Here is an 18,677-nt window from a genome sequence, read left to right on the forward strand (position 1 = left end):
CCGCCACTAGTGTCTAACTTCCACCTGAGAGAGCCACTTGTCAACCAACAACGGGATAAATCATAAGAACTATTAACTTGTGTGTAAACTTTTGTTGACATGATTCCACGTTATATTGTGTTAAACCTATGTTTTCTCATGCCAATGCAGAAAAGACTGTGGTGTTTTTGTTGCTCAATGGTTGCAGTTATCCTACCTTTGGAGTTCATATGGTCTAGAGGTAAGAGTCACTTGACAAAAACAATATATAAATAGACATTTATTTTATGTGTTCTAGAAATGATCTAGGACATGTGCTCATTTTGTAAGTATATATCTCTTAATCAGATGTGAAGCTCGAAGACATTATATTAGTTGTCCCATGGTATTCAGATTCTCATGTTGTTGTACTCTACGTCACTCTAAATTTATGTATTACATGATGTCACCGTAGGAAGTTAATGATCTCACAAGGATGAGGTTAGCATTGGACATATTCTTCTCTAAAGCTAACAAAAAGAGAGATGAAGTTGTGAAACTTGCAATTGATTATTGGGGCAACATTGGCCAGAATTCTACAAAGGAGGGAGGTAAGTCCTCCAAGAAACCTGTTGCTGCAGTTACTACCGTCATAAGCAGCAACAGCCAGAGCATGACTATATAATTATTGGAGTTCGAATGGCAATCCCATTATCCTTTTTTGTTGTTTTACTCTACTTGGTGATTTTGTATGATCAGTAAAAGATCATGAATCTAGGTAGTTAGTGATGCATTTATGTGCTTCTACTAATCATGAACATGCGTTTTGTTTTTGTGAAGAATTTCATATTATGCTAATATAAGTTTTTTATTGGAACTAAATTTAAATCCCGAAGGGGTTTGGTGCACGAATTCCCATACTTCGTACAGTTGAACCAGCAAGTGCACTGGGTCATCCAAGTAATACTTGAGGTGAATCAGGGTCAATCCCATGACGATTATTGGCTTGAATCAAGTTGTGGTTATCTTATAGATCTTAGTCAGGTGGATAGAGAAGTTGTTTGTTTATTTAAATGCATAAAAGTAAAATAAGAATGAAATTACTTAAATTGAGTGAAACCAGTGATAAGAAGATGGTTAAGACTTCAGAGATGCTTTACTCTTCTGGATTACTTCAGTCTTACTGTCTACTCCAACTGTGAATGATTTCTTCTATGGCAAGCTATATGTGATCAACGCCTTTCTTGAGAGGTCGCCGATTCTCCTCCAATGCTGAACCCCAGGGTTAGTGCGGATCTAGTCTGATTGAGGGTAAAACTCCTACAGTTCATTCCCCTTGATGATCCTACTCAAAACGTGAAAGAGTATTACCATCGGTTAGGAATTTCACACAAATAATTCCGTTGATAGTATAGTTCCCAACCGACAAGTAATGCTCAATCAAAGTTTTAAAGTTAGTTGTCACAAGTACAAACCCCAATGAAAAATTTACCGAAGTATTTAAACCTCGGGTTGTCTCACAAGGAATTGCAATGAAGTGATCAATTATTGGCTATGAAGGACTAAAGGGGGTTTGATTGATAAAAGGGCAAGAAATTAAATGGCAAGAAATAAAGCAAACAATTAAAGAAAGCAATTAATAAAGAGAGACATTCATGGCTTTCTATCATAGTCACTAATCATAACAATAATTAACAAGAGCTTATCTTATTTCGTCATCTCTAACAATGGAAGAAGGTACAATATTATCTTCACACGAGAGAAAGTCAAATAAGACTAGTTAATCTCAATCCAAAAGTCCTAATCAACTTACTAATTGAATTAGTGAAGATTAGCTTCAATGGTAAGAATATTAACTAACAACTCTAGATCACCAACATAAGTTGGGTATCCATGACTCAAGATTGCCTAATTTCTCTTTCCAAGCCAAGAATGCCAAAAAATCTACTCTAACATCCAACCAAGCATTTTGTCAAACACTTGGAAGGCATAAAAGGAAAGCATAGTAAAATTACAAGAAATGTAAATCTACAACTACCCAATGCAAGAAAAGTAAAATTAACAACTCAAATCAACAATAAAAGAACATTAAACATGAAATTGCATAAAAAGAAAATCCAAATCCAACAAGAGTTCATCAACATAAAAAGAGGCATAAAAAGGGAAATTAATACTATAAACTAAGAGAATGATGATGTAGGAACAAGAAATTATAAAGAAAACTATATTTAAACAAGAATTAAACCCTAAATCTAAGATACAATTAACCTAAAACCCTAATTTTAGAGAGAAGATGGAGCTTCTCTCTCTAGAAAACTAACCTACATGATGCTAAACTAAAACTAATTGCTCCCCCTTTGTCCAATCTTCAATTCTGCATGAAATAGTCTCTGGAATCAGTTGGATTTGGGCCTGGGCAGCTCAGAAATTGCCCCCAGCATTTTCACTTTAATGAGGTCACGTGCCTGCTGTGACGCATACGCATGGGCCACGCGTACACGTCGTTTGGCTTTTTCTTCCCACGCGTACGCATCATGTCACGCATACACGTCACCTGGACAACCTTATCTTCACGCGTGCGCATCTGTCACACGTGCGCGTCGATGTATGCACTCCAAAGCCTTGTTTTTCCATGAATTCTCCATTTTGCATGCTTTTCTCTTCACTTGTTCCACCCAATACTTGCCTTATGAACCTGAAATCACTCAATAAACACATCAAGGTATCAAATGGTATTAAAGTGAATTAAATTTAGCTATTTTAAGGCATAAAAAGAATGTTTTCACACTTAAGCACAAATTTAGGGAGAATTACAAAACCATGCTATTTCATTGAATAAATGTAAGATAAGTTGATAAAATCTCCCAAATTAAGCACAAGATAAACCACAAAATTGGGGTTTATCAAACCGCCACAAACAAGGTTGAATCTTCCGGATCAGGGAATGCTGCGCCTTGTGATTCTAGCCTTAACGACAAAGACTCTAATCTCCTCGTGCCTCAGCTGAACTGGTGTCTCGAGAAGTTCCCAACGAAGTCGTGGATTAACCGTCTAAGAGATGTATAATCAAGTGTTGTTCGATAAAAGACTCACTCCAAACCCATGTAGAATGAGATAACCTTGTGCCGGTTCAACGCATTCATCAGGATGAAGAACGAAGATACATCTTAGAACAGAACCAAAAACGAGTTGAGAATAGAACAGTAATACTTTTATTAATCTATAAAACTCAGCAGAGCTTCTAGCCTCAACCTAGGAGGTTTAACAACTCATACTGATAGAGAATACAATATGAAACGTGTAAAGTGTCAAAAGTTCTCAACAAAGAGTGATCTTCTACTTTAAATACTAAACTAATGACTAAGGATTACATAAAAAGGATAAAACAGTATTTTAATGCAAAAATCCACTTCCAGGGCCCAATTGGTGAGTGTTTGGACTGAGTTTTAGTGGTCTCCACGTGCTAGGATGCTCCTTGGGCGTTGAACGCTGGCTTGATTATAGAAAACCTCTCTCACTTAAGCTCTCGTTACTTCTTTCTTCATACTTATCAATAGCCTTGGTATCTCTCCTCCATTGCTTCATAATCAAATAGCTTGGAATATCCTTCAAATGCTCATGCTTCATTACGAAAAACATGTGTGATGAGTAACCGGCAACCAACTCCCACCATCAAATTTTAATTCGAAGAATAGTCACAATCCAATACAAAATAACTGGGAGTTTTTTAAATCCCAGGTCATTTCCCTAGGAGTTGCAAATAAAATGCTCAATTATTGGCTATCGGGGAAATGGAGCTTAGTGACAAGAAGAGCAAGACATGTAAATAGCAAGAAAATAAACAAACATGCAAGAAATTAAATGAAAGCAATTCAATTTAAAGCAATTAATCAAAGAAAAGGGAAATTCAAATGTTAAGAAACCTCTTGGCAAGGATTAGGAGCTAAGGTTACCTAACCTAGTCATTGACCACAAACACATGATTATTATGAAGAGTTAATCCTATTAAGTCAACCCTACATCGAGGATAAGTCAAATAGGCATAATTGATTTCAATCCACAAGTCCTAGTCAACTCTATTAATAGAAGACTTAGAGTTAGTGGAAACCAAATCAACTAACTACGCTAATGTATCAATCAAAAATGGACATCAACGACTCAAGGTTCACCAAAATCCTTAATTCCAAGCCAAGAGTGAAGAAAAACTAAGCCAAGCATTTTCATCAAACACTTGGAGTACATGAAAATAAAATAATATTAAATTGCATTAAAAATAAAATCTAACTACCAAAAGCTAGAAAATAACAATAACAACTCAATTAAATAACAATAAACATAAAGACATTAAATTACATTAAATAAAAATTAAGATTTACAAGAGTGTTCATAAAATAAAAAGTGACATAAATGAGAAATTAAGAAGAAGAACTAAGAGAACTAAGATAATAAATCATGGAAACATAAATGAAACTACATTAAAACAAGAATTAAAAGCTGAAATTAAAGGAAAATTAACTAAGAAAACCTAAATTCTAGAGAGATGGGGGAGCTTCTCTCTCTAGAAAACTAAGACAAAACATAGAAAAATCTAAACCTAATTGCCCCACCTTCATTCCTCTTCACTTTGGCTTGAAATAGCTTCATAAATGAGTTGGATTGGGTTTTGGAGGCCCAAAATTCGCCCCTAACAATTTGCAATTAATGAAATCACGTGACAAGGGTCACACGTACGCGTGGGTCACGCGTACGCGTCACCAGACGAAATTCACACCCACGCGTACGCGTAGGTCACACGTACGTGTCGCCAAGCTCGCACGTGTGCGCACGCACGCATCACTGTGCGCACGCACGGATGCTGAATCTTCCAAACTCCGTTCTCTCATGGTTTCTTCTCTTTTGCATGCTCTTTTTTCTCATTTCTTCAACCCATACTTGCCTTAGAAACCTGAAATCACTTAGCAAACACATCAAGGCATCAAATGGGATTAAAGTGAATAAAATTTAGCAATTAAAAAGCCTAAAAAGCATGTTTTCACTTTCAAGCACAATTTAGGAAGAAATCATGAAACTATACTATTTCAATGGATAAGTGGTAGAAAAGTTGATGAAATCCACCCAAATAAAGCAAATAAATATCATGAAATGTGGATTCATCAATGTGCTTACACGGAAATCCTTCCTTTTTCCAAAATCGACATCGACATTCAAACTTTAATGAGTTATTGTCAAATAAGGTCACTACGTTCTGACTAGGATGACCATATTCTTCGATAGTGCAGACCATTGTCGATGAAACCCTCCTTTTGCTCACAAAATTAAGGCCTCCTACACCATCAATCTCTCTCTTAACTTGCATAAATATTGCTCTAGTATAGACAGCCACAGCATACTTCTCAATAGGATCCAAACACATTGTGAGGACTGGAGCACTGTACATTGAAGTGAACTGTGCAACCAACTCATTGTTACGGTATTCACAGACCACCAACTCCAGATTTTGTACAAGGTCCACAATACTGTGTCTCGAGGTTAGGAATTTCTTGACATGAGAATTTATCCCCTCACACCTAGATGGGGTCCGGTATCCAGCACAAAACTTGCCGCGTAGGTATGCGTTTTCCCACATGTGCCTCTTCTCATACATCTGCGTTGCCCAACATTTTTGGTGCAAACTGTACTCGTCAGCAGCTTGATCCCATTGGAACTCAAACTCGTCAACCTCCATGTCCGCATATAGCCACTTAGAGAATATTTCACGAAACATTTGCTCACTTCCATTTGAAGTAACATTCTTCTGCAAATGCTATGCACACAACCAGTGGGTGGCTTCAAGAAAAACCTTTTTCACCACTGCAATCATTGCATCGTCCCCATCGGTTATGACAACGGATGGAGGTTTATTACACATAACCTCCAACAAATTCTCCAACATCCATGTGTATGATGTAATAGTTTCATTTAGAACCAATCCAAAACCAAATATCATAGTTTGCTTGTGGTTGTTTGAGCCGGAGAATATCACCAAAGGTCTATTGTATTTATTCTTTTTGTATGTCGAGTCAAAAGCAACAACGTCTCCGAAGTACTAGTAGTCAACTCTACTAATTCCATCTGCCCAGAACATATTCGCTAACATACCATCTTCTGTTAAATTATACCTAGCCATCGCTATTGGATCGGCCGCCGCCTTTCCCTCTAGGTATACAATGGCAGCATTTGAGTCACCATCAGCAATCTTTGAACGATGCATCTTGTCGATGTAGTTATATGCATCTTTTTTCGTAAAGCCCAACAAAGAATACCCTCTGGCAATCTAAGCCATGTAGCCGAGAATCTTAGACGTAGGTACACCATACCCATGCATGCCGTCTATGTGTGCCTTTGCAGCATTTGACATCTAACAAAATTTTAGAATCATATGCACCATTACTCGCGGTGTCAACTCATGATTATCCTCCAAGATAACTTTCCGAACTTTCTATACTGAGTTTTCCTTATCAAGGTAAATCGACAACTTTGCCATACAATTAGTCCGTGTTTCAGGCCAGTGACCTCTTTGTCTATCTAATCTATGAAGGTGTTTTTCATCCCTCAATCCTGCCCTATTGCAAAAGAACCTTCTTTGTATCAAATTTCCATCATCATCCTTGCCAAAATCTCCCTTGCGCACACCGAATCCATGGCATCTCCCAAATTTATAATAAAATTCATAGGCACGTTCTTCACTCCGAAACACCTTTCTCATTATCTGCTGGTCACTCAATCTGATAACGTTACCGTAGTCTAATGCATCCTCATCAGATACAGTGTCTGCAGAACCGACATCACATACATCGTCAAAATCCTCATTACACCCATCCTCTCCATTCCTATCCTTTACCATGCTGTACACATCTGCATCCTCAACGTTGCAAGATTCCATCTGTGAAAATCAATTTCAATTAACGACATTGTCAACAACAATTCAATATACACAACAAGCCGTCGAATACAACATAAGTGGATTTGAAATCAATTTTATCAATTATTCAATAGAACCAGAAAGTCTTTTCAAATAAAGCCCGCACTTCTACAAAATATTGCTGTCACCCGAAAATCAACATTCCTGTTAACCAATGTTTCAAATTAAAATCTGATATACTCATTTCACTTGGTTTATTTGAATAGTTTATACCAAAAACAATATTATCCAACATTTCAAGTTGCAATCTAGCATACTCATTTACTACGTTTATTCTAATAACCAACAACACAAACTAAATCCTCTAATTCATTAGAGACAATTAACCCAACTAAAAGATAAATTAGAATAACATTTTTCTTATATTCTAGAAATATCCATCAAGTTTTTTTTACACATGAAACATTTATTAATGTCAAAAAATTAAAACATAGAATAAAAGGTTCTTCAATATTCTAAAAAAATATTTTTTTTGAACTATTATTGGATATTAGCTAGGTTTTTATCGAATAATAGTATATAAATAAATTAAATTTCATTCTTAACATAATGCTGAATATTAATAGAGAACTATTGTGTGTAGTTAGAATTTGGATGAAAGGATGATGGAAAAAGACCTACATATATAGAGTGGGAAAAACCAAGAAAAGACGGCATTCGAATTTAAACATACAAAGCAATTGAATCCATGAGACACCTTACCCACCAGGGACAAATCTAGGGGTGGCAAGTAGTGGCCTTGGCCTTTCAAGATTTTGAAGAACTATATATATCAAATATGTAATGGATAAAATAAAAAATATTTAATCATTTCATACGTCGTTATCTTTAATAATGTGATAGGTTTAAGCTTTAATTATTTTTTCACTGATATTTTTATTTAATCAACTTCATATCATACACTTAAGTCTTTACTTTTTTTTAAATTAATTTCCATATACTTATTTCCATGATTATAATTACTTACATTATTCTGTTTTAATGATCATATGGTTTATTTTAGACATTCTTTTCCTGTAAAAAATATCAAATTTTCTTTTGGATTTATATTGTTAAAAATAAAATTTTTACCATATTTTTTATGATAACTTATTTTAACTATAGCTTTATTCTTACACTTGTATTTTATATTCTATAAGAATACCAGTACCTTTAAGATAATTAATAATTTATAAATTATTTTCAAGTTTGTAAAATTTTTAAAAGAACTGGTCTTAAATAAAAAAAATATGTAGAAAGTAAGCATATCATAAAATTATTGGTATCTTATAATTTTATAGAGTACTGTAGAGTACTATGTAATTTTTGTATCAAAAATAAGATTATTGAAAAAAGTTCAATATTTTTTCTATATATATTAATAAAATCCTTAAAAAAAGAACAATTTACTAATTATGTATCATGCATAAATTACTTTTATATAATAAAAAAATAACAAAATAATAATTAAAAAATGTGAATAAAATTTGACATATGCATATCAAAATTTTTAGATCCATCCGTCCTACCACCCATCATGTTTGAAGAATCGACACACCTTGCCTTAGTCATCATCATTATTTGATTCTATTCATTGCTAATACTCACTCAATACATACTGTGTAATAGTCAAAACCACTATCATATTGCATATAGCATCTCGTAACAACAACAACAACAATCGTGATGGCAATTAAAAATCATATTATTTTTGTTTGGTTTCACAAGAATAATAAGACGGATGATTTTGGGAATGTACCTGTTTGATCAAAGAAATGTGGGCAAAGTGTGAAGGAGACTAGCTGAGCGCCATAGGCCACGGCGACCACGCTATCAAATCATGAGTACGGAGCAGCCTGATTCCGATTGACTGAGATGAAATCATATAAGAGCAACCATAAACCCTAACAGGCACGTCGCGTTTGGCAATGAGAAGATGATGCGCTTCGACTGAAAATCAACCACAATGACGGCATGAGGAATGGCAGTAGTATGGAGGGACTAATGGCTAGGTTTCTGACGGTCTGAAAAGAACTTAAAAACTGGAGACAAAGGTCCAAATGGTGAGGAGGAATAACTCCACTTTTTCTATCGGATCCTAATGATTTTAAACAAAACATATTCAAATAACCCCAAACCCACAAAATACTATATTTATTATTTTTGTTTTTCATAAAAAAATCAATTAAGACCCAAATCCAGAAAAAAAAAACTTGGCCTGGCCCAGGAACTTATCTCCATTAAAGAAAAAAAACAAAAACCAGCCCATCATTATCATTCATAATTAATAACTAATCACACGTTTAACAACTTGACATCATTAAATACTTTAATTCACCCACTGCAGTGGGGTCTACACCCTGCACCAAGATCAGCTTCTGTCTTCTACTATAGATTTAATTGCACTCTTTCTCTAGACATTTGTTCTACTAAGAGAATGACAACAAATTTCTACACATATAGAAGGAATCTCTCTTCTACATGATGGAATTCACCATATTTTAGTTTTAGTTTTCTTAATAATATGTCCTTATTTTTCTGCTATAGGACTTATATGGAGAGGCAATATAACAAAAATATGGAGAAGATTTAATAGATTAACTTGAAGTTGATTCTGACATATGGACAGAAGTTGCAGGAACCAACAAGAAAGGAGAAGTTCATGTGTTAGGCCGCAGTCTAGAAATTGGTATTCATGATCATAGAGATGTGTCATTACTAGAAGATACAGGTGTTTCTACAGTCAAACCGGTCTCACAAGAAGACATCACTGAAGCCATTAAAGAAGCATTGCCTAGTGCTATAAATGCAGTGTTGCCTAGTGTTGTAAATGAAGCTATACAGAGTAATTTATTGTCTCTCCTTTCTAAGATTCCAAGATTCCCCTAAGAAAACAATGCAAATTTTGGTAGGGTTGATGAAAAGGACCATTAGAGTGATTTTGTTGGCAATAATATTAACTAGGTGGCTTATGTTAATGCATTTTGTTAGGCTTAGCTTATTTAGGTAGTTTATTTATTTGATAGATAATTTATTGGGTAATTTGTTTCATTTCCAGGTTTTATAGAAGTTAGCTTACTTTTATTAGTAGTTTACTTAATTGATAAATAATTATTTGGATTGAATTTTATAGTTACTGATATTGTTAGATTTATCTTGTTTTGGTATTTTATTTGTGAAGTGTCTATGTTGGAGATGTTATATTAGACTTTTATTTTAATAAATATGTTTGGTTTGAATTTTTTTAAACATGTATAATTTTGATAAACTAATTTTATTTGTATGCGTTATAATCTTTTAGTTTAATCACTAAAATAAAAAAATAATATGATGTTTATTTTAGTATAGCAACAAAATTAGCATTCTAACTGATATTACAGAAAAATTAGTGACATACTCGCTGTTGATGATGGTGACAAATTAAAAACTTCATTGCTAGTTTGTGAGATACCTATCAATTTGTTACTAGTTTAAAAGGAATTTGTGATGATATTTTGCGATAGTATTGCAACTAATTGACTACATATTATTTCTTAGCAAATTAGCGACTATTTCATAACTCTAATTTCTCATTTCGAATAGCTTTGGTTTAGCGAGAAAATTCCTACAAATTTGATTAAGGATTTTCAAAGATTAGCTATAGATTTGTTACAAAATCTAACAGATATGCGATCATATTAGCGGACAACTTGCAACAAGTTAGGTTCAGAAAAATTCCTCACTAATTAGCATCAACTAAGCATTCTATTTTGTCTTTCGAAGTTAGCTTCCATTTAGCGATGAATCTGCTGCAGTAGAGTTTGTCACTGATGAGCGGATACTTTATACGCTTTTTGGGGGTAATTTCATGTAGATTTTAGTATGTTTTAATTAGTTTTTAGTAGAATATTATTAGTTTTTAGGCAAAATTCACATTTCTGGACTTTACTATGAGTTTGTGTGTTTTTCTGTGATTTGAGGTAATTTCTGGCTGAAATTAGGGGAGCTGAGCAAAAATCTGAGTTAGGCTGAAAAATGACTGCTGATGCTGTTGGATCCTGACCTCCCTGCACTCGAAATGGATTTTTTGGAGCTACAGCAGTCCAATTGGCGCGCTTTCAACGGCGTTGGAAAATAGACATCCAGGGCTTTCCAGCAATATATAATAGTCCATACTTTGCGCGAAGATAGATGACGTAACTAGGCGTTGAACGCCAAGTACATGCTGCTGTCTGGAGTTAAACGCCAGAAACACGTCATGATCCGGAGTTGAACGCCCAAAACACGTTATAACTTGGAGTTCAACTCTAAGAAAAGTCTCAGCTCGTGGATAGCTTTAGTCTCAGCCCCAGCACACACCAAGTGGGCCCCAAAAGTGGATTTCTGCACCAATTATCTTAGTTTATTCATATTCTGTAAACCTAGGTTACTAGTTTACTATTAAAACAACTTTTAGAGACTTATCCTGTATCTCATGACATTTTCAGATCTAAATTTTATACACTTTGACGGCATGAGTCTCTAAACTCCATTGTTGGGGGTGAGGAGCTCTGCAGCGTCTCGATGAATTAATGCAATTGTTTCTATTTCTCCACTCAAACATTTGTATGCTCCTATCTAAGATGTTCATTCGCGCTTAATCATAGAGAAGGTGATGATCCGTGACACTCATCACATTCCTCAACTCATGAACACGTGCCTGACAAACACCCCCGTTCTACATCAGATTGAATGAGCTTCTCTTAGATTCTTTAATCAGAATCTTCGCGGTATAAGCTAGAATTGATGGCGGCCATTCTTGAGGATCCGGAAAGTCTAAACCTTGTCAGTGGTATTCCGAGTAGGATTCCGGGATTGAATGGCTGTGACGAGCTTCAAACTCGCGATTGCTGGGTGTGATGACAAACGCAAAAGGGTCAATGGATCCTATTCCAACATGATCGAGAACCAACAGCTGATTAGCCGTGCTGTGACAGAGCATCTGGACCGTTTTCACTGAGAGGATGGGAGGTAGCCACTGACAATGGTGACACCCTACATACAGCTTGCCGTAGACGTGCTTTACAAACAATTGAGTTGAATATTACATTACAGAAATTCAGAGGATAAAGCATCTCCAAAACTCCAACATATTTCCCATTACTGCACAACAAGTAACGATTTTATTCTCTTTTAATTTTTCCAATCTAATAATTCCAACTGATAATTTTAATTAATATCCTGACTAAGAATAATAAAATAAACATAGCTTGCTTCAAACCAATAATCTCCGTGGGATCGACCCTTACTCACGTAAGGTATTACTTGGACGACCCAGTGCACTTGCTGGTTAGTTGTACGGATTGCAAATTCGTCCACCAAGTTTTTGGCGCCGTTGCCGGGGATTATTCGAGTTTGAACAACTAAAGGTTTATTTTGTTGCTTAGATTAGGAAGAATTTATCCTCTTTTTCACTAGAATTGCATCTTTTATTATCCCTTTATAAAAAATTTTCAAAAATATTATTTTTCTTTATCAATTTCTAATTTTTTTGTGAGTTTAGTGTCTTGTTCTAAGTTTGGTGTCAATTGCATGCTTTTCCTTGTTTCTTAATTTTTTCGAATTGCATGTTCTTGTTTTTCCTTGATCTTCAAATTGTTCTTGTCAATTTTTCTTGTTTGATCTTTAATTTTTCTTGTTCTGTGTCTTTTCTTGTTTTTCTTGTGCTTTTTCAAAACATTAGTTTTCAAAAATTTATTTTATCCATAAAAATAATACATCTTTAAAATACGTTACATTTTTAACTTAGTTGGTTATAGCGTTGGCTTATGTTCTTGGCAATTGGGCACCTTCTTTTTAAAATCTTTTTTCAAAAATAATTTTTCTTAATTTAATCTTGTGCCAAACTTTAAGTTTGGTGTTTTCCTGTTGATCTTTCTTTAATTTTCGAAAATTTAGTAAAGTTTTCTAAAAATTTTAAGTTTGGTGTTCTTTCTTTTGTTCTTGTGTTCTTGTGAATCTTCAAGGCGTTCTTGAGTTTTTCTTGTGTTTTGATCTTAAAATTTTTAAGTTTGGTGTTCCTTGGTGTTTTCCCTCCAAAATTTTCGAAAATAAGGAGCATTAGATCTAAAAATTTTAAATCTTGTGTCTTTTATGTGTTTTTCTCTTTCATCATAAAATTCAAAATTCAAAAAAAAATATCTCTTCTAACTAATTTTAAACAATAATTTCAAAATTTTTATATAAAAATTTCAGATTTCAATTTCAAAATTTTTTTCGAAAATCTTCACAAAATATTTTCAAATTTTTTTTATTCCGTTTTTATTTATTCCATTGCTATAAAATAAATAATATCAACATACATATCATCTCCCTTGTTCCATCATGGAATTAAGTGGAAATGAACAGTCCAGGAGGACTCTGGGGTCGTATACTAACCCCACTACTGCTTCATATGAGAGTAGTATCTGTATACCCTCCGTTGGAGTTAGTAGCTTTGAGTTGAATCCTCAGCTCATTATCATGGTATAGCAAAGCTGCCAGTATTCCGGTCTTCCACACGAAGAACCTACAGAGTTTCTGGCATAATTTTTACAAATTGCTGACACAGTACATGATAAGGAAGTAGATCAGGATGTCTACAGATTATTACTGTTTCCATTTGCTGTAAAAGATCAAGCTAAGAGGTGGTTAAATAACCAATCTAAGAACAGCATAAAGACATGGAAACAGCTGTCAAAAAAATTCCTGAATCACTATTTCCCTCCAAAACGGATGACACAGCTAAGGCTAAGCATCCAAGGCTTCAAACAAGGAGATAATGAATCCCTTTATGATGCCTGGGAGAGATACAGAGAGATGCTAAGAAAATGCCCCTCTGAAATGTTTTCAGAATGGGTGCAATTAGACATCTTCTACTATGGGCTTACAGAAAAAGCTCAGATTTCTCTAGACCACTCAGCTGGTGGATCTATACATATGAGAAAAACAATTGAAGAAGCTCAAGAGCTCATTGATACAGTTGCCAGAAATCAGCATATGTACCTAAACAGTGAATCCTCTATGAAAGAAGAAGCTAAAACAGTAACTGCTGAACTCAATCCGGTAGATCAAGCTAATGAATTCAATCAGCAGCTGGACTTTCTAACCCAGCAGCTAGCCGAATTCAAGGAAATACTCCAGGAAACAAGAATGGCTAACAGAAATATGGAAGTACAGTTAAAGCAAACAGAAAAGCAACTATCAAAACAAATAACAGAAGAATGCTAAGCAGTTCAATTAAGAAGTGGGAAAACATTAAATACCTCACTTCAAAGCAGCAGGAAGCCAAGAAATGAACAGATGGCTACTCAAAATCCCTCTGAGGACAATCAGAGCCCAGAGAGGAATAAGGCTGGCACTGAACGCCCAGCCCATGCTCATTCCTGGCGTTCAACGCCAGAAACAAGCATGAATCCGGCGTTGAACGCCCAAAGGGAGCATAGTTCTGGCGTTCAGACGCCAGTAACAAATAAGGAGGTGGCGTCTAACGCCACTCCAGCTTCCACCCCTGGCATTCAAATGCCAGTGGGGGATCAGTCACATACAAGTGCTGATAACAACCCTTCTAAAAAGGCTTCCCAACCCACTTCTGTAGGTAATAAACCTGCAGCAACTAAGGTTGAGGAATATAAAGCCAAAATGCCTTATCCTCAAAAACTCCGCCAATCGGAACAGGATAAGCAATTTGCCCGCTTTGCAGACTATCTCAGGACTCTTGAAATAAAGATTCCATTTGCAGAAGCACTTGAGCAAATACCCTCTTATGCTAAGTTCATGAAAGAGATCTTAAGTCATAAGAAGGATTGGAGGGAAACTGAAAAATTTTACCTCACTGAAGAATGCAGTGCAGTCATTCTGAAAAGCTTACCTGAGAAGCTTAAAGATCCCGGGAGCTTTATGATACCATGCACATTAGAGGATAATTGTACCAAGCAAGCTTTATGTGATCTTGGGGCAAGTATCAACCTAATACCTGCATCCACTATCAGGAAGCTTGGTTTAACTGAAGAAATCAAACCAACCCGGATGTGTCTTCAACTTGTTGATGGCTCCATTAAACACCCATCAGGCGTGATTGAAGACATGATTGTCAAGGTTGGGCCATTCGCCTTTCCTACTGACTTTGTGGTGCTGGAAATGGAGGAGCACAAGAGTGCAACTCTCATTCTAGGAAGACCTTTCCTAGCAACTGGCCGAACCCTCATTGACGTCCAAAAAGGGGAAGTAACCTTGAGAGTCAATGAGGAGGAGTTCAAGTTGAATGTTGTCAAAGCCATGCAACATCCAGACACCCCAAATGACTGCATAAATGTTGATATTATTGACTCTCTGGTAAGAGAAGTCAATGTGGCTGAGAGTCTCGAATCAGAGCTAGAGGACATCTTTAAAGATGTTCAGCCTGATCTGGAGGAATCAGAGAGAATAATAGAACCTCTGAAAATCCCCCAGGAAGAGGAGAAATCTCCTAAACCCGAGCTCAAACCATTACCACCATCCCTAAAATATGCATTCCTAGGAGAAGGTGATACCTTTCCTGTAATCATAAGCTCTACCTTAGAGCCACAGGAAGAGGAAGCACTAATTCAAGTGCTAAGGACACACAAGACAGCTCTTGGGTGGTCCATCAGTGATCTCAAGGGCATTAGCCCAGCCAGATGCATGCACAAGATCTTACTGGAGGGTGACGCCAAGCCAGTGGTTCAACCACAAAGGCGGCTGAATCCAGCCATGAAGGAGGTGGTGCAGAAGGAGGTCACTAAATTACTAGAGGCTGGGATTATTTATCCTATTTCTGACAGCCCCTGGGTAAGCCCTGTCCAAGTCGTCCCTAAGAAGGGAGGCATGACAGTGGTTCATAATGAAAAAAATGAACTGGTTCCTACAAGAACAGTTACAGGGTGGCGTATGTGTATTGATTATAGAAGGCTCAATACAGCCACCAGAAAGGATCATTTTCCTTTACCATTCATAGACCAGATGCTAGAAAGACTAGCAGGTCATGAATACTACTGCTTCTTGGATGGATATTCAGGTTATAATCAAATTGCAGTAGATCCCCAAGATCAAGAGAAAACGGCATTCACATGCCCATCTGGAGTATTTGCATACAGAAGGATGCCATTTGGCTTGTGCAATGCACCTGCAACCTTTCAAAGGTGCATGCTCTCTATCTTCTCTGATATGGTAGAGAAGTTTCTGGAAGTCTTCATGGATGACTTTTCAGTATTTGGAGACTCATTAAGCTCCTGCCTTAACCATTTAGCACTTGTTCTGAAAAGATGCCAAGAGACCAACCTAGTTTTAAACTGGGAAAAATGTCACTTTATGGTGACTGAAGGGATTGTCCTTGGGCATAAAATTTTAAACAAGGGAATAGAGGTGGATCAAGCTAAAGTTGAAGTAATTGAAAAATTACCACCACCTGCCAATGTTAAGGCAATCAGAAGCTTTCTGGGGCATGCAGGATTCTATAGGAGGTTTATAAAGGATTTTTCAAAAATTGCCAAACCTCTGAGCAACCTGCTAGCTGCTGACACGCCATTTGTCTTTGATAAGGAGTGTCTGCAGGCATTTGAGACTCTGAAAGCTAAATTGGTCACAGCACCAATCATCTCTGCACCAAACTGGACACTGCCATTTGAACTAATGTGTGATGCCAGTGACCATGCCATTGGCGCAGTGCTGGGACAAAGGCATGACAAGCTTTTGCACGTCATTTACTATGCCAGCCGTGTTCTAAATGACGCACAGAAGAACTACACAACCACAGAAAAAGAGCTACTTGCAGTGGTCTACGCCATTGACAAATTCAGATCCTATTTAGTAGGATCAAAAGTGATTGTGTACACTGATCATGCTGCTCTTAAATATCTACTCACAAAGCAAGATTCAAAACCCAGACTTATAAGATGGGTGTTGCTTCTGCAAGAGTTTGATATAGAAATAAGAGACAGAAAAGGGACAGAGAATCAGGTAGCGAATCACCTGTCCCGAATAGAACCAGTAGAAGGGGCGTCCCTCCCTCTTACTGAGATCTCTGAAAACTTTCCAGATGAGCAACTATTTGCCATCCAGGAAGTGCCATGGTTTGCAGATATTACAAACTACAAGGCAGTGAGGTTCATACCCAAAGAGTACAGTAGGCAGCAATCAAAGAAATTGATCACAGATTCAAAGTACTATCTTTGGGATGAACCATATCTCTTCAAGAGATGTGCAGACGGAGTAATCCGTAGATGTGTGCCTAAGGAAGAAGCGCAGAAGATCCTATGGCACTGCCATGGATCACAGTATGGAGAACATTTTGGAAGTGAGTGAACAGCCACAAGAGTCCTCCAATGTGGCTTCTACTGGCCTACTCTCTATAAAGATTCCCGAGTGTTTGTACTTAATTGTGACAGTTGCCAAAGATCTGGCAATCTGCCTCACAGTTATGCCATGCCTCAACAAGGGATCTTGGAGATTGAGTTGTTTGATGTATGGGGTATTGATTTCATGGGACCTTTCCCACCATCATACTCAAACACTTATATTCTGGTGGCAGTGGATTATGTATCCAAATGGGTGGAGGCTATTGCAACACCCACTAATGACACTAAAACAGTGTTAAAATTCCTCCAGAAACACATCTTCAGCAGATTTGGTACCCCTAGAGTATTAATCAGTGATGGGGGCACTCATTTCTGCAATAAACAGCTTTACTCTGCTTTGGTTTGTTATGGAGTTAGCCACAGGGTAGCTACTCCATATCACCCACAGACTAATGGGCAAGCTGAAGTCTCAAATAGAGAACTCAAAAGAATCCTAGAACGGACTGTAATTAACCGTAGAAGGGATTGGGCAAGAAGCTTGGATGATGCTCTGTGGGCATACAGAACAGCATTCAAGACCCCTATAGGGACCTCTCCATACCAGCTTGTGTATGGAAAGGCATGTCACTTGCCAGTGGAACTGGAACACAAGGCCTACTGGGCAACCAGATTCCTAAACCTTGATGCCAAGTTAGCTGGAGAAAAACGATTGCTCCAGTTAAATGAGCTAGAGGAATTTAGACTCAATGCTTTCGAGAATGCAAAAATTTACAAAGAGAAAGCGAAAAGATGGCATGATAAGAAATTGTCATCCAGAGTCTTTGAGCCGGGGCAGAAAGTTCTGCTATTTAATTCTAGGCTCAAATTATTCCCCGGGAAATTAAAATCCCAGTGGAGAGGTCCATATGTGATTACAAGTGTATCACCATATGGATACGTAGAGCTTCAGGATAATGAATCTAACAAAAAGTTCATTGTTAATGGACAGAGAGTTAAACATTATCTTGAAAGCAATTTTGAGCAAGAATGCTCAACACTGAGACTTGATTAAAAGCTCAGTAATAGTCCAGCTAACGACATTAAAGAAGCGCTTGCTGGGAGGCAACCCAGCCACTCACAAAATTTAATTTTAATTGTTTCTACTAATTAATTGATTTTTACAAATATATGTCAGAGTATCTTTAAAAGGTAAAATAGCAATTGATTGAATTCACAGAGTTACAGGGAAATTTGGAAGCTCACTGGCATGAAAAAGCCAGTAAGAAACGTTTTGGGCGTTGAACGCCCAAAAGAAGCACCCACTGGGCGTTCAACGCCAGTAAGGGTAGCCATCTGGGCGTTAAACGCCAGAAAGGAGCATCTTCTGGGCGTTGAACGCCAGAAAGACGTACCTTCTGGGCGTTTAACACCAGATTGATAGCGTCCTGGGCGTTCAGAAAAACGCCCAGTGACAAAGGACTTCCTGGCGT

The 18,677-nt window shown here is 36.8% G+C and overlaps 2 protein-coding genes across 2 annotated transcripts; both read right to left on the minus strand.

The window, feature by feature from the left end:
• Positions 1-5,026: 5,026 nt before the first annotated feature.
• On the minus strand, positions 5,027-5,944 carry LOC130966629 (protein FAR1-RELATED SEQUENCE 9-like). Its single transcript, XM_057891447.1, has 2 exons — positions 5,798-5,944; positions 5,027-5,752 (listed from the first exon to the last, which is right to left on the minus strand). The coding sequence occupies exons 1-2, from the start codon at positions 5,942-5,944 to the stop codon at positions 5,027-5,029; spliced, it is 873 nt and encodes a 290-aa protein (XP_057747430.1).
• Positions 5,945-6,043: 99 nt separating this feature from the next.
• On the minus strand, positions 6,044-6,880 carry LOC130966630 (uncharacterized). Its single transcript, XM_057891448.1, has 2 exons — positions 6,443-6,880; positions 6,044-6,271 (listed from the first exon to the last, which is right to left on the minus strand). Exons 1-2 carry the CDS (start codon positions 6,878-6,880, stop codon positions 6,044-6,046), a joined length of 666 nt encoding a protein of 221 aa, XP_057747431.1.
• Positions 6,881-18,677: the final 11,797 nt, after the last annotated feature.

The sequence above is a fragment of the Arachis stenosperma genome, chromosome 3 (assembly GCF_014773155.1).
Source record: "Arachis stenosperma cultivar V10309 chromosome 3, arast.V10309.gnm1.PFL2, whole genome shotgun sequence".
Classification (NCBI taxonomy): Eukaryota; Viridiplantae; Streptophyta; class Magnoliopsida; order Fabales; family Fabaceae; genus Arachis; species Arachis stenosperma.

What these genes read in the sequence shown, in the direction of transcription:
- LOC130966630 (XM_057891448.1), bottom strand. Translation starts at nt 6,880, where the DNA reads ATGGAATCTTGCAACGTTGAGGATGCAGATGTGTACAGCATGGTAAAG. An exon ending in ACCTTGATAAGGAAAACTCA is followed by an intron (nt 6,272 to 6,442) that starts GTATAGAAAGTT and finishes TACATGGCTTAG; the next exon opens with ATTGCCAGAGGGTATTCTTT.
- LOC130966629 (XM_057891447.1), bottom strand. Translation starts at nt 5,944, where the DNA reads ATGATATTTGGTTTTGGATTGGTTCTAAATGAAACTATTACATCATAC. An exon ending in TGATTGCAGTGGTGAAAAAG is followed by an intron (nt 5,753 to 5,797) that starts GTTTTTCTTGAA and finishes TAGCATTTGCAG; the next exon opens with AAGAATGTTACTTCAAATGG.